Source organism: Dipodomys ordii, unplaced genomic scaffold, assembly GCF_000151885.1.
Source record: "Dipodomys ordii isolate 6190 unplaced genomic scaffold, Dord_2.0 Scaffold82, whole genome shotgun sequence".
Classification (NCBI taxonomy): domain Eukaryota; kingdom Metazoa; phylum Chordata; class Mammalia; order Rodentia; family Heteromyidae; genus Dipodomys; species Dipodomys ordii.
The window spans coordinates 10,940,404-10,954,181 of record NW_012267298.1 but is presented as its reverse complement, the minus strand read 5'-3'; the positions used below and the strand labels follow the sequence as shown (position 1 = coordinate 10,954,181).

At 51.3% G+C, this 13,778-nt stretch overlaps 1 protein-coding gene across 1 annotated transcript; it reads right to left on the bottom strand.

Moving 5' to 3' along the window:
* Positions 1-3,371: 3,371 nt before the first annotated feature.
* On the bottom strand, positions 3,372-6,597 carry Chrac1 (chromatin accessibility complex 1). The gene is made up of 3 exons (XM_013025150.1): positions 6,378-6,597; positions 4,753-4,879; positions 3,372-4,302 (listed from the first exon to the last, which is right to left on the bottom strand). The coding sequence occupies exons 1-3, from the start codon at positions 6,522-6,524 to the stop codon at positions 4,187-4,189; spliced, it is 390 nt and encodes a 129-aa protein (XP_012880604.1). The 5' UTR covers positions 6,525-6,597; the 3' UTR covers positions 3,372-4,186.
* Between the last annotated feature and the right edge of the window lie 7,181 nt (positions 6,598-13,778).

The window sequence follows — 13,778 nt, the reverse complement described above, 5'->3', positions numbered from 1 at the left end:
CTGTAGCTCAAGTGGTAGAGTGCTCGCCTTGAGCTGAAGAGCTGAGGGACAGCGCCCAGGCCCAGAGTTCAAGCCCCACGACCGACAAAAAAAAAAAGAGTCTTGGATTTGTCTGCCTGGGCTGGCTTTGAACTGCAGTCCTCAGATCTCAGTGTCCTGAGTAGCTAGGATTACAGTGTGAGCGCCAGTGCTCAGGATGGAATCAGTCGCTTTGATCATCCTAGAGCTTCAAAGACCAGCATGGAAGGAAATTTGAGACTGGGTCTAGCGGTGAGTTTTTAGAACACAAGCAACATGGTCTGATCATAAAAAATGGCAAACTGATTTCTCAAAATTGAGAGATTTTCTTCAAATGATGCAGTTAAGTGCACAACATAACACACAGGCTGGGAGATGTTTGCAAATCATGTTATCTGTCCAAGATTCTGACTTGTGAAGCATGAAGCAATGCCAAGTTCTGCAGAACACAACTGGAGCTCATTCACTGCTGGTGGGAAGGCGAAATGCCATGGCCTCTTTGGAAAACACTTCATCCGTTTTTTGTTGTTGTTGTTGTTGGTTGTGGGGCCTGAACTCTGGGGGCTGTCCCCTAGCTCTTCAGCTGTAGACCAGCACTCTACCACTTGAGCCTCAGCCCCACTTCCGGCTGTTTTTTTCTGCTTATGTGGTGCTGAGGAATCGAACCGAGGGCCTCATGCATGCAAGGCAAGCGCTGTACCACTGAGCCACCTTCCCAGCCTTTGTCCGTTGTTGTAAACTTCACTGTAGGCTTCTATTCATGGCTGATTAGTGAAATAAAATCCCAGTTTGACAAGCCCACAGACAAGTGTGTGCAGGGAGCCATTTATTGCCATCAGCACCAGAAATGCTGAAAATGGGACACTATATGTCATGTTCCCAGGAAAGGAACTCAGACTTCTAAGCCCATACACAGTGGCGTCGCACACAGCCATGAAAAGGAACGGGCAGTCACCTGCAACCTTATGAACGAACCTCACATTTACTGTGCCAAATATGGGTGCCAGACAAGCACTGTGCACTTGATGCCACGGCTACCACGTGCTGGGAAAAGGAAGGTCCACAGACCGTACTTCGTTGGCCAAATCCAGTCCTGTATTTTGGTTTTTTTAACAGCTTAAGTATGTTATTCTCTGTGTGTATGTGGTGCCACAAACGAGTCAAGAAGCACAGGTTTGAGTCCAGAGCTTTAGACGGGATAGGTAAGCCTTTCTAACTGTTCAGCTACAGCCCAGACCAAAATTTACTTTTTTCTTTTTTTGCCAGTCATCACCAGAGCTTAAACTTGGAGCTTCTTACTTGCTTTTGAGGGGCTGGCTAATTGGAGAGATGTCTCAAGGACTTTGCCTGGACTGGCTTCAAACCAGTGTCTCCACATCTCAGCCTCTGGAGTAGTTAGGATTACAGGCATGAGCCACTGGTGTTCAGCCTAGGATTTATATGCTTAAATGGCTGATGAGCTGGGCGTTGGTGGCTTACGCTGTAATCCTAATTATTCAGGAGGCTGAGATCTGAGGATCGCAGTTCAAAGCCAGCCGGGTCAGGAAAGTTCATGAAACTCTTATCTCCAATAAAAACCACTCAAAACTGGAAGTGGCACTGTCGCTCAAGTGGTAGAGCACTTGCCTTGAGCTGAAGAGCTGAGGGGCAGCGCCCAGGCCCAGAGCTCAAGCCCCAGGACTCACAAAAAAAAAAAAAAAAAGGCTGATGATACTTGAGTATGTGGGGGGGGGGGTTGTTTTCCCGTTTTGTATTGGCTTATTGGAGATAAGAGTCTCACAGGAAGTGGCGCTGTGGTTCAAGCAGTAGCAGTAGAGTGCTCACCTTGAGCTGAAGAGCTAAGGGACAGCTCCCAGCCCAGAGTGCAAGCCCCATGACCGACCAAAAAAAAAAGTTTTAAGCGGGGCACTGGTGGCTCACGCCTGTAATCCTCGCTACTCAGGAGGCTGAGATCTAAGGATCGCTACTCAGGAGGCTGAGATCTGAGGATCGCAGTTCAAAGCCAGCCTGGGCAGGAAAGTCCGTGATACTTATCTCCACTAAACCACCAGAAAACCAGAATGGCGCTGTAGCTCAAGTGGTAGAGCGCTAGCCTTGAGCTGAAGAGCTGAGGGACAGTGCTCAGGCCCAGAGTTCAGGCCCTACGACTGACCAAAAAAGAGTCTCATAGACTTTCCTGCCCAGGCTGGCTTTAAACCACAATCCTCAGATCTCAGTCTCCTGAATAGCTAGGACCAACCAATGCCCGACTGAATTATGTTGTTTAAAAAAAAAAGTCTCGGGCTGGGAAGGTGACTCAGTGGCAGGAGTGCTTGCCTTGCATGTATGAGGCCCTGGGTTCGATTCCTCAGCACCACATAAGCAGAAAAAACTGGAAGTGGCGCCGTGGCTCAAGTGGTAGAGCGCTAGCCTTGAGCTGAAGAGCTGAGGGACAGCACCCAGGCCCAGAGTTCAGGCCCCATGTCCAGCAAAAAAAAAAAAAAAAGTCTCAGGCTGGGCGCTGGCCCTAGCTACTCAGGAGGCTGAGATCTGACCATTGCGGTTCAGAGCAGAGAGGGAGGGCAGGAAAGTCTGTGATACTCTCATCTCCAATTAACCATCAACAAAACAGAAGTGGAGCTAGCTCAAAGTGATAAGAGCACTAGCCTTAAGCAGAATAACTCAAGGGCAGAGCCCAGGTCCTGAGTTCAAGCCCCACGACTGACCCAAAGCAAAGGGGGTCTTGAAAAGTTTTCAGCTGGCTCAAATGGTGATTTTCCCTATCTCAGCCTCCTGAACAGCCAGATTACAGTGTGAGCCACCAACACCAACCCCTCCTTTTTGGTCAGTAACAGGGCTTGCTTGAGTTCAGGGCCAGGACACTGTCCCTAAGCTCTCACACCCAAGGCTAGCGCTCTACCACTTTGGCCCCAGTGCCACTTCTGGTTTTCTGGTTAATTGGAGAAAAGAGTCTTATGGACTTTTCTTGTGCCAGCTAGCTTTGAAATACGATCCTCAGATCTCAGCCTCCTGAGTTTCTAGGATTACAAGAGAGAGCCACAGGTTCTGGCTCCACCCCCCCTTTTTAAAAGAGCTATGGTGCCAGGCGCTGGTGATTCACGCCTGTCATCCTAGCTTCTCAGAAGGTTGAGATATGAGGATGGTGGTTCAAAGCCAGCCCAGGCAGGAAAGTGGGTGAGACTCATCTCCAGTAAACCATCAAAAAACCAGAAGTGGCATTGTGGCTCAAGTGGTAGAGGACTAGCCTTGCTGAAGAGCTGAGGGACAGCGCCCAGGCTCAGAGTTCAAGCCCCACAACCGACAAAAAATAAATAAAGAGCTGGTGAAAAGATAGGAGTCAGACATTCGCCGTGTTAAAAATAAAGTAGGGTTTAATCGTTTTCTCCTACAGATGGTAAAAATAATTAGTATTTAAAGAACAAAGCATGAGAAATTATCTTCAATTTACAAAAATATTAAAGAACAATTTCTGTGTGTGGAGAAAATAGCTTTTTATATTTCACTTGATAATTTGAATTTTTTTTTTCCAGGAACAAAAGAAGCTAGGGAGCCCTGCTGGCACACAGGCCAGCTGAGTGGTCTACCCCGAACCACACCCCCAACAAATGCTGGCTTTCAGGTTTCACAAGAATTTTCAGGTTTGACATTAGAACAAGGGCCTAGAATTACTTCACAAAGCATTTTACTGTCAAAATACATCTAGCTGTTTAATAGAAACGGACAGGATACTTCCTTACAGTAAAAAGTGAATAGTCAATTTAAAAAAAAAATACAAAAATTCACAGGTCACATTCTATGTATCAACTACATATTTAGTAAAACCTTTCCAGTTGTTTTAAGTTCAGCATGTGTTATGGGTGAACACTGCACATCAGGCTTGGGTGCCAGCTGTGGCCCGCTGCCAGCACGCCTCTGGAAGGCCTGCAGGTGTTGCAGGCCGTCGCTGCTGCTTGCTGTCGGGCTGTCTGCCCTGGGCTCTGTGGTGTAGGTGCAGGAGATGCCAACTTAGCCAGGAAATCCAGCGTGCTGGAAGTGTGGGATGGAAGCCGAGCGGCAGCGGGGGACTGGCTGGGGGGGGGAGCTGGGGGGCTTGCCGGGTGCAGAGGCCTGCGCTGCACTCCACAACTCCTTACACGCCGACCTTCCTTCACAGCACATCTGTCCTAGCTTAGGACTCCGCTTCCTCATTACCGCTTTCCTCATCCTCATTCTCTTCCTCTTCCTCCCGCTTCTCTTTAAGCATTTTCAGGTACTTACTAGCTAAGATCTTCTTCGGTAATATATCTTAAAAACACAGAAGCTTCTGTCAGCAGATGAGCTAGGAACACAGCCACACACATTTCACAATGGACTAGTTCCTGACCTCTAGAATAGGTTCCAGAAGGAGATGAAATCCAGACCCCTGTGGTCAAATGCCACCAACTAGCATTTCCTGACTCTTGCTACAGACCATGGTGCTCTTCCCATTGATTTTGTGAGCAATGTGCTCAGCCTACCCAAGTCAGACTGGGCCTGCCCCAGGAGAGACCTATGACCCGCAGCTGCACCCTGAGCTCCCCCTCCCTGTTCTCCTCATAAAGGGACTGGGGGGGGGGTGGAGAAAGGGGATAAGAAACACACTCAGAAATGAAAGGCCCCTGGAGGTAGCCCACTGTGTGATTCAGGTGTAACAGAAGAAGGCTGTCGCTACTAAGCATACTTTTTTTTTTAACCCAAACTTCCAATATTAAGTACCTGCGAGAAACTGAAAAGTCTCTGATTCCTCCGCAGTATTCGCCAAATCACTGTAAGTCAGCGCTTTCTTTTCTTTCCCACTGCCATGTCTGTAGGAATGGCTGGCTAGATACTGAACAAAGAGCTCCTAAAACAAAATGGAGAAGTCAAATGAAAAGTGTACATGAAGAACTTGCCAAAGTGCTTATTTTATTTTTGTTGTGGGGCTTGAACTCTGGGTCTGGGTGCTGTCCCTGAGCTCTTCTGCTCAAGGCAAGTGCTCTACCACTTGGCCACACCTACTTCCGGTTTTCTGGTGGATGAGTCTCACAGACCTTCCTGCCCAGGCTGGCTTTGAACTGCAATCCTCAGGTCTCAGCCTCCTGAGTAGCTAGAATTACAGGCGGTGCCTGGCTCTGATTTTAAAACTTTTCCATTAAATATATGTTATTTCACTAAAATTTACATTAGGATTAAGTTATCTTGATTCCTTCAATCACTGTAAATCACTACAGGTGAGGTCAGAAAGTAAGTGCAACTGAGAGGTGACTGAACAGGAAGTACTGGACACTTGGATGGACACCGTTAAATGGGACCCCTTTGGGACAACCTTTTCAAGTACAGAAAAAAATCAAGTACTACTGTGACCAAGTTGGAGGGAGAGCCAGCAGGCACTGTCTAGTTTAGGTGTATACCTTAGGGAGAACATTTACAGCTAATCAAGAACAATGAGTCATAAATGTCGAATGACCAGTCTCTACAGTCAAAGAAGCACAACATTCTCAGAACATTTTATTTGTGCCAACGTGGTGGTGCATGCATGTCTTCCCAGCACGGGGCCTGGGCAGGGGGATGGCAGCTCCCCCGCCAGGCTTGGCTACACAGGCAGATCCTGTCTCAAAGGGGGGCTGGAGTGCAGTGGCTCCGCTACTTAAACGTAGCTTCTTGGAGCCCAGCGGTTGGAGGTCAGCCTGGCAGAAGGGTGCTGCTTGAGCGCATCCCAGCTACTTGGGGAAACAAAAATAGGAGGATCGAGGTCGACGCCGACTGGGCCTTGAAAATAACCGATGCGCACACCACCACCACGGAGCTGGCGGCCGGGGCCCGGGGTAGAGCCACGCCTGCCCGGGCGCAGGGCCGGGCTTCCACTGCTCCCGAGGCCCAGCGTGAGGCCCACGCCTGGAACCTTCGATCCCGCGGAGTCGCTGACCCCACCTCCACCTTTCTCCTCGTCCCAAAGCCACCGCCGGAGCGCAGCGCCCCTCGAGGCGCGGGTCCGATTCCTTCCCTAGCTGGGCGGCGCCGGGGGAAAACAAGGCACGGACACATCAGGACCGACGGACAGGGCGGCGCGGGGCGGGGCCCGGCGGGAGGGGCCCGGAGGGCGCGAGGGACGGCGGGAGGGGCCCGGATGGGCGGCGAGAAGGCGCGCGAAGGACGGCGGGAGCCGCGCGGGTGGGCGGGGCGGGGAGGAGGGGCGCCCGGAGTCGTGGGAAAGGCCGGCGTGCGCCTGCTCCGAGCGCGGCGGCCGGCGGTCACGGGCCGCCATCGTCGGGCCGGCCGTGTCGCCGAGCCTGCGGGGCGGAGCGTTAAGGGCGCTGGCGTCCCCCCTCACGCCGCGCCTCCGAGCGCGCGGGCCGCCTCACCGTGGCCTTGGCCGTGAGCACCAGGGCCTCCTGATTGATGCTGGACACCTCGGGGGAGCTCTTCATGATGACTCGGATGCGGGACAGCGGTAGCGACACGAGCCGCTGCTCCCCGCACTTATCCTTGCCGAGGGCCACGTCCGCCATCTTCCTGCGCCCGGGCGGCCCGCGGCTGGCCTCGCTGTCCCGTGGGAGTCGTCGGGCGGCCCGGGGCGCCCATGATGCCTCGCGCGCCCGCGCCTGCGCAGACACCGGTCCCGGCGCCCGCCCCTCCCGGTTGCGCAGAGCGTGGGAGTCCGGCCGGCGGCGGGGCGGGGCTTTCTCCTGCGCAGGCGCAGTGAGCGCCGAGTGCGCCTGGCCTGTGGGACTGGGAACGGCGCCAGGCGGGGTGTCCCCGCGCGGGGCGAGCTGCCTGGGCGTGCGCCTGTGCAGTTATCCGGGGCTGTGGTGGGGCTCGGGCCGGCCGGGAGGCAGAGTGCCCAACCCCAGACGTAAAAACTGATGCCCGGCGTGCCGCTTGCAGCCCTAAAGCTGGCGAGGCTGGGTTTGAGCCAGGCGGTGGGGTTCCATGGCGACACCCGGTCTCAAAAAAGAGAAAAGCGAAGAGATGGAAACGAGGGTCCCGTTCTCGAGGGGAGCAGATGCCACGCTGCCATGGTGATGAGAACCCCCGTGGGGAGAGAGGGGGAGCCCCCCTGACCGGTGTGGGCGCCTCCCGGGGAGCCCAGCGACCCCCCGGGAGGAGCCGGGCCGCGGGGAGTGGGAAGCTGTTGAGGAGGAGACATGGCCGGCCGGGCCTTACCCTGGAAGCCAGCCCTGGTGGCTCACCCCTGTGATGCTTTCCAGTCGGGAAGGTGAAGTCTCTCCAGAACTCATGGTTCAAAGCCATCCCTGGTAGAAACGTCTGTGGCACGAGCTCTGGCTCGTGTGGTAGAGCCTTGAGTGAAAACACTAAGCACGAGCACTGAGTTCAAACCCCAATACTGTCTCTCACCCACCCACACACACACACACACACACACACGTCTCTCCTGAGACTTTTCTGATTGAAGTATGTGCACGTAGGAAATGCCATGGTGAAACTTGTTTAAACAACAGAATAACAGAATTGAAAAACAGGCTGTGTTGTGGGGTACTATCAATGGGAAGGAAAGTGAATGAGGAGGGTGAACATGGTTGAAATACTCTATATGTTCATATGAAAATACAACATTGAAAACAGTTGAAATTTAAGAAGCGAGAAGGACAAGGGAGAATGATATGTGCGTTTAATGGGAATACATTGAATGCATGGATAGAAATGCCACAATGAATTCTCCTTTGTACAACTAACGTATGCTAATAATAAAAATCTGAAAAGAAAAACTTAAGGAAAAGATTCCTTCCTCTTACTGCTTACTGTGAGTCAGGTGGGGTTTGAGTGGAGTGGAGTCGATTGGGCAGCATAAGGGCAGACCCAGAAAGACCAGGTAGAAGGTGATCACAACCACAAGCAATGGTAAGGGTGAGGCCAGTGTGCCAAGATGGTGGGAACTCAGAACTGCAGAAGGTAGGGACCAAATCAGGTCAGTCTTTAAAACTACAACTCTTTCCCAACAAGTTGAAGCCTATGGAAAAGTAGAGTGGTCAGATAGAACTTTTTCAAGAATCAGGGGATATAATTTGAAGCAGAGTCCAGAGGACTTGATAATATGGAGAGGAGAGGTGAGAAAGGTGATTTTTATGTGCTGAATTGGCAGCCCTGGGGAGGGGCAAGTCACACAGGGATTTGGGTGGAAGCATGTTACGTTTCAGTGTCTTCTCAACCACTGCAGCCTTGGTTGTAGCCCAAATAAATGAGCACAAAGTACAGTTGTCCCTCAGTATCCCACTGGGGACTGATTCCAGGATCTCCCACAAACAACAAACAAACAAAAAGTAATGTTTGCATAGAACCTATGCATGTTCTCCTGTATATCGTCCTTTAAATCATCACTAGGGTAACTCATCATACCACATGCAGTGTGGATGCCCTGTAAATAGTCAGTATACTGTATTGCTTAGGAAATCAACAAGAAAATCAAAGGTCTGTACATGTTCTCTCAGTACGGATGAAATTAATTATTTTCTGAATGTCTTCTGTCAGGTTGCTGAATGTGTGGATGCAGACCTGGCATCCTGTGTCATGTTAGGCCCTGCGAGACCCAAAAGTACACCAATGAGCCAGACAGCCGTGTTCCCACCTCCACAGACCTTTCAGGCCTATGGCAGGTTGAAAAATAAATACCAGCATTTCTGCAGGTAAGTGCGATGAGGACCACAAAACTGTGCTGGAGACAGGCTCTGAGAAGTGCCCTCTGCTCAGATCTGCAGACACCAAAGGAGCTGGCCATGCAAAAAGGCTGAGACAAGATGAGTGTCTCCTGCCCCACATCAACCTGGGATTTGACCCAGGGAATGAATACCAGGCAAACACTGTACTGCTGAGCTATGTGTTAGCATGAGGCAAGCTTCCTGAATAAGGACATCCACGGAGGAAGAGGGCTGAAGTAATTTGAGGAGCTAGAAGGCTGGTGTTACTGGAGCTCAAAGGTGCGAGTGCTATGAAATCCAGGTGTGGTCAGCTCATGCAGGTGGGTAAGAAGTTTAGCTTTTGTCCTGAGAACAGTGGAAGAACATTAAGAGTTCTAAAGGAAAAGCAGCTCAGAAGTCAGCCTGGTTGTCCAGTGATGACCAGCGGCAGCAGTGCCTGGGCAGAGCAGACTGGTGAGGGTTGCAAGGCCGGGAGGTGGCGTGTCTGCCTCAGTTTCAGCTGTTGCAGAAGACCACTCGGCAGCCTCCTGCGAGTGCTCAGAGTTCCTCCCCCCTCCCCCTTGGCACTCCAGCTCTGCCAGTGACATTGAAAACCGTTCTTGATATTAAGTCCCTCTGTGTGAAAAGTCTAGGAGAAGCTTCTGCCTCTAGATTACACATTACAATGCCTGTACTTGGTCGCTGGAAGGGTTTTAGGAAACACACAGACAATGAGAATCTGAATCTGGTTATCAGATGGATGTACTGATACTTCGAGACAGCCACAATAACATACCCTGGTGAAGTGACAGCTGTCCAATGTGCTGTCCCCTGACGGCCGTCCCAGTGCGAATGGCAAGCACCAGCCCAGTGGACGGCCTTGCTTCTCATTGCTTTGGGGAGACTTCAGAAAGTAAAAGGTCAGGTCGGTCAAGCCCACGGGGGACCTCTAAGCAGATAGAGCTTCAGGTTAGACTTACCTTTGATCCTCTGTGGTACATCTCTGCCACACAAATTGAGTTTACAACCTTTTTTATGTGCTATTGGGCTAGGACTGGACAGAGAGGGGTCCCGAGAACCAAGATGGAGACAACTGGAGGCTGTTATGAAGCCAAGAATCTTTTCTTTTTTTGTCAGTTGTGGGGCTTGAACTCTGGGCCTGGGCGCTGTCCCTGTACTCTTCAGCTCAAGGCGAGCGCACTACTGCTTGAACCACAGCACCACTCCTGGTGCTGTGGTTTATTTCTGAGTGGTTTATTGGAGTTAAGAGTCTCACTGATGTTTCTGCTCTGGCTGGCTTTGAACCACGATCCTCAGATCTCGCCTCCTGAGTCGCTAGGATGACAGGCGTGAGCCACTGGCGCACAGCTGAAGCCAAGAATCTTTAACTGTAATTTGTTGGCATCTGTCAGTGGGAAGGGCAGGCCAGTCCCCACCTGAGTCCTGTGCTGATGTCTAAGGTGGTGGTCCCCTGGGTGGAGAATGCTGTGCCCTCCAGACCCCTCCCACAGTCAGTCAGTCCTTGCATGCCCCAGGGAAATCACTGCAGGGGCTGGTGTGGGAGGTATTTGAGCGACGGCATGGGTCAGAATCCATGCTGGGAGTGGGATCCTGGGGGTTATGTACCAAGTCACTTTGCATGGGACAGGGTAGGATTGACCTGGCTCAGGACGGGGAGACGGTCCAGTCAGAGGAGAATCCCTATTTTGTGCCAGGCTCTGTGCCAGGCTTGTCTCGGACAGAATGTAGCTTCTCCTGTAGTCAGCCTTACCTCTCCTTCTGTACTTGGAAAAAGGAGGCTCAGAAAACTGCAGGAGCTTGCTGGTCACACCTGCTGGGTGGACCGCTGGCATTCACACCAGCCCTCTGTGGCTCTTGCAACAGCAAAGTAAGAGAGGAACACTGGACTGGCTAGTGGGTCCTGTGTTGAGCAAGTGCTGACCCGACTCCTCTAACCCTGACTGTCATAGCTCTGTCTGATAGCTCTAGAAATGGAGGTCCAAGGAAGGTAATGCCCGAGGTCCACAAAGGGCAGAGGCCAGCACTGGAAGGCAGCAGCCCAGCTCTCACCCACCAGACGTGCTTTTGTAGCCCAGCTCTGACTCACCATTTGGCACTGAGTTAGGTCCACACTGCCACCTGCATATCACCAAGGTCTGGTACTTGTGACATGAGCATCGGGCACTTTGGGCTGTCAAAGCCTCTAGGTTTGCAGTCCTTTGGGATGGCGGCAGCAGCAGATGAATGTCTTCCCGTTTCCTGCCTGGCCTTTTCAGTCCTCCCTGCATCCTTCAAGCTGTCCTGACACAAATGTGCTTGGAGCCTGGGTCGGTGGGCCAGGACATCGCCTCACACCTCTGTCTTGATCATGGGTGAGAAAGTGGGGCCCGCAGGAGGTCACGCTCACTGGCTTCATGCCCAAACCAAGCTCTCCTCACAAATGCATATATCTGCTTAAAAACAAAAGCCACCTGCTGGCCCACTTTGTCCCAACTCTGGCTCAGACATGTCTCTCTTAAAGGAAATTTATCCTAGGTACACACTGTGCCCAGCCAGGGCTGACATCACTCACTTTGATTAGAAGCAGCACTGAGGAGAGGTCTCAGGGGCTGGTGTCCAACATCAGGACATGAATTGCTGGCCTGGTGCCGGAGGGGCTGGAGCTGCAGCCCTGTTGGGTGTGCAAATCCAGCAGGTTGAAGGATATCAGCATCTGTTCAGGCTCACTGCAGTGTAGCAAGGACCGTGGGCCCCAGGCAGAGTGAGCACCTCCCTGGGGAAACTGCTTTGTAAGTGGCCACAGCCCTGAGCAGGTTTGGTCCAGGTAGCTACAGATCTCAGAGGTCTGCACGAGCCCTGGAATACAGAGATGCTGCTACAGGCAGAGGGGCATCAGGGAGAAAGAGGTGGTGGACTTTGGGTCTGTCAGACCCTGCTTAAACCCTGGCTCTCTACTTATTGTGAGATGCTTGTCATATCGGTGTTCTTTGCTGCTGTAACATATAACCATGATCTTGGTTGCCTAAACAATACAAATTTAGTTATCTTAAAATCTGGGATGGGGCTGAGAATGTGGCTTAGTGGTAGAGTGCTTGCCTAGCATGCATGAAGCCCTGGATTTGATTCCTCAGTACCTCATAAACAGAAAAAGCTGGAAGTGCTGCTGTGGCTCAAGTGATAGAGTGGTAGCCTTGAGTACAGAGAGGTTCAGGAACAGTGCCCAGGCCCTGAGTTCAAGCCCCAGGATTGGGGGGGAAAAATCTGGTGTCAGAAGCCCCAAATATGGTTTATGTAGATGCTGTTCTTTCTGGAAGCTGTAGGGTAATCCATTTCACTCTTTCCAGCTTCCAGAGGCTCTGTCTTCATTTCCTGTGCTCTTCTTCCTCCTTCGTAGCCAGCAGTGTGTGAGTGTGTGGCCTCTGCTTTTGTCGTGTGTGTGTGTGTGTGTGTGTATCCTCTAGTTTTCAATGCTAGGATGTAACCCAGGGCGTTAGGTTGCTAGGCAAGTGCTCTATTTGTGACTGAGCTGCACCCACAGCTGGCCTCACATCTTTGACTCTTCTGTCTCCCATTTCTAGGGACCCTTGTGCTGATGCTGGGCCCTCGGGGCTGGTGAGCAATCATCTAGCTGGAAATCTTGGATTTAGTCATCTCTGTAAAGTCCCTTCTGCCGTCGAGGGTTAGAGTCTCGGTCCCTAGGGATTGGGGTGTCAGCAGCTTTGGGGGATAGCGGGTTACATCTCTACATCTTGGAGGGAAGCCATCTACACTTGGAAGGTGGTTGGTAGTGTTCAGAGCACACACATGGTTTACGAGGGCTGCCAAAGCCAAGATGGTGGCTTCACAACAGAGGCGCACTGTCTGTAATGAGGTGGTTGAAGGTGAGACCGAGGGATCAGCAGGTAGCTTCTTCCTTAGCCACTCTCTTTGCCTTGTAGGTAGTCTTTTCCTCATGTCCCCAGTGGCCATCCCTGTGTCCCTTGACCTCTGTACACATCTGTGTCTCTTCTATGCCACCAGGCATATTGCTTCTCTAATGGCTTCATTTTGACACACATGCCTCTTCAAAAGGCTCTGTCTGACATGCCCTGAGGTACTGGGTATGAGGTATTGGGGGAAGGATGCAGCAGTCTAGAACAAGAAGTTACAGATTTGACAAATTATACCAGCATTCTTTGTTTTATTGCTTGTCTTCATAATCTCTAAAAGACCGCAAGGCTTCTTGCTGGTTGCCCATGGCTCCCATCCTAGCTATTGAGGAGGCTGGGATCTGAGGATTATGGTTAAAAGCCAGCTGGACAGGAGAGTCCAAGTAACCACCACAAGCTTGGGGTAGAGCTGTGGCACCAGGGGTAGATCACCAGCTTTGAGCAAAAAAGCTAAGGGAGAGCACCCAGGCCTGAGTTCAAGACTCAGTACTAGCTTAAAAAAAAAAAAAAAGCTGGGTGCTGATGGCTCAGCCTGTAATCCTAGCTACTGGGGAGATGGAGATCTGAGGCTCTCAGCCCAAAATCGGCTGTGAGATTCTTATCTCCAATTAACCACCAGAAAACCAGAAGTAGTGCTGTGGCTCAAAGTAGTAGAGTGCTAGCCTTGAGTAAAAGAAGCTCACCGACAGTGCTCAGGCCCTAAATTCAAGCCCCATAACTGACCAAAAAAAAAAGACTCCAGGCCTAGAGAAAGGAGATGGGCTGCTATGGGATGCTGCATGTCAAGGGAGGAAGAGGAAATCTGTGAGGGTCTGTGTCTGGTCTTTTGCACCTTAGATTAGTTGTCTGTTCCAGTCCTCTATGTAAGTGGAACCAGGTCTCATGAACTCCACTTTCCTGCTTTGGCTCAGTATTGGGTGGGTTAAGTCCATGTTGTTGCATGAGCTCTTCAGTAAGTAGCATTGTGTTGGATGAATGAATGTACAAGTTTTTGAGTTTTCCCATCACTGATGGGAAACTTGGCTTTTTTTCTTTGTTGTTGTTTTTTTTTTTTTTTGGGTCCGGTCGTGGGGCCTGAACTCTGGGCTTGGACACTGTCCCTTATCTCTTCAGCTCAAGGCTAGCACTCTACCACTTGAGCCACAGCGCCACTTCCAGCTTTTTTCTTTTTGCTTATGTGGTGCTGAGGAATTGAACCCAG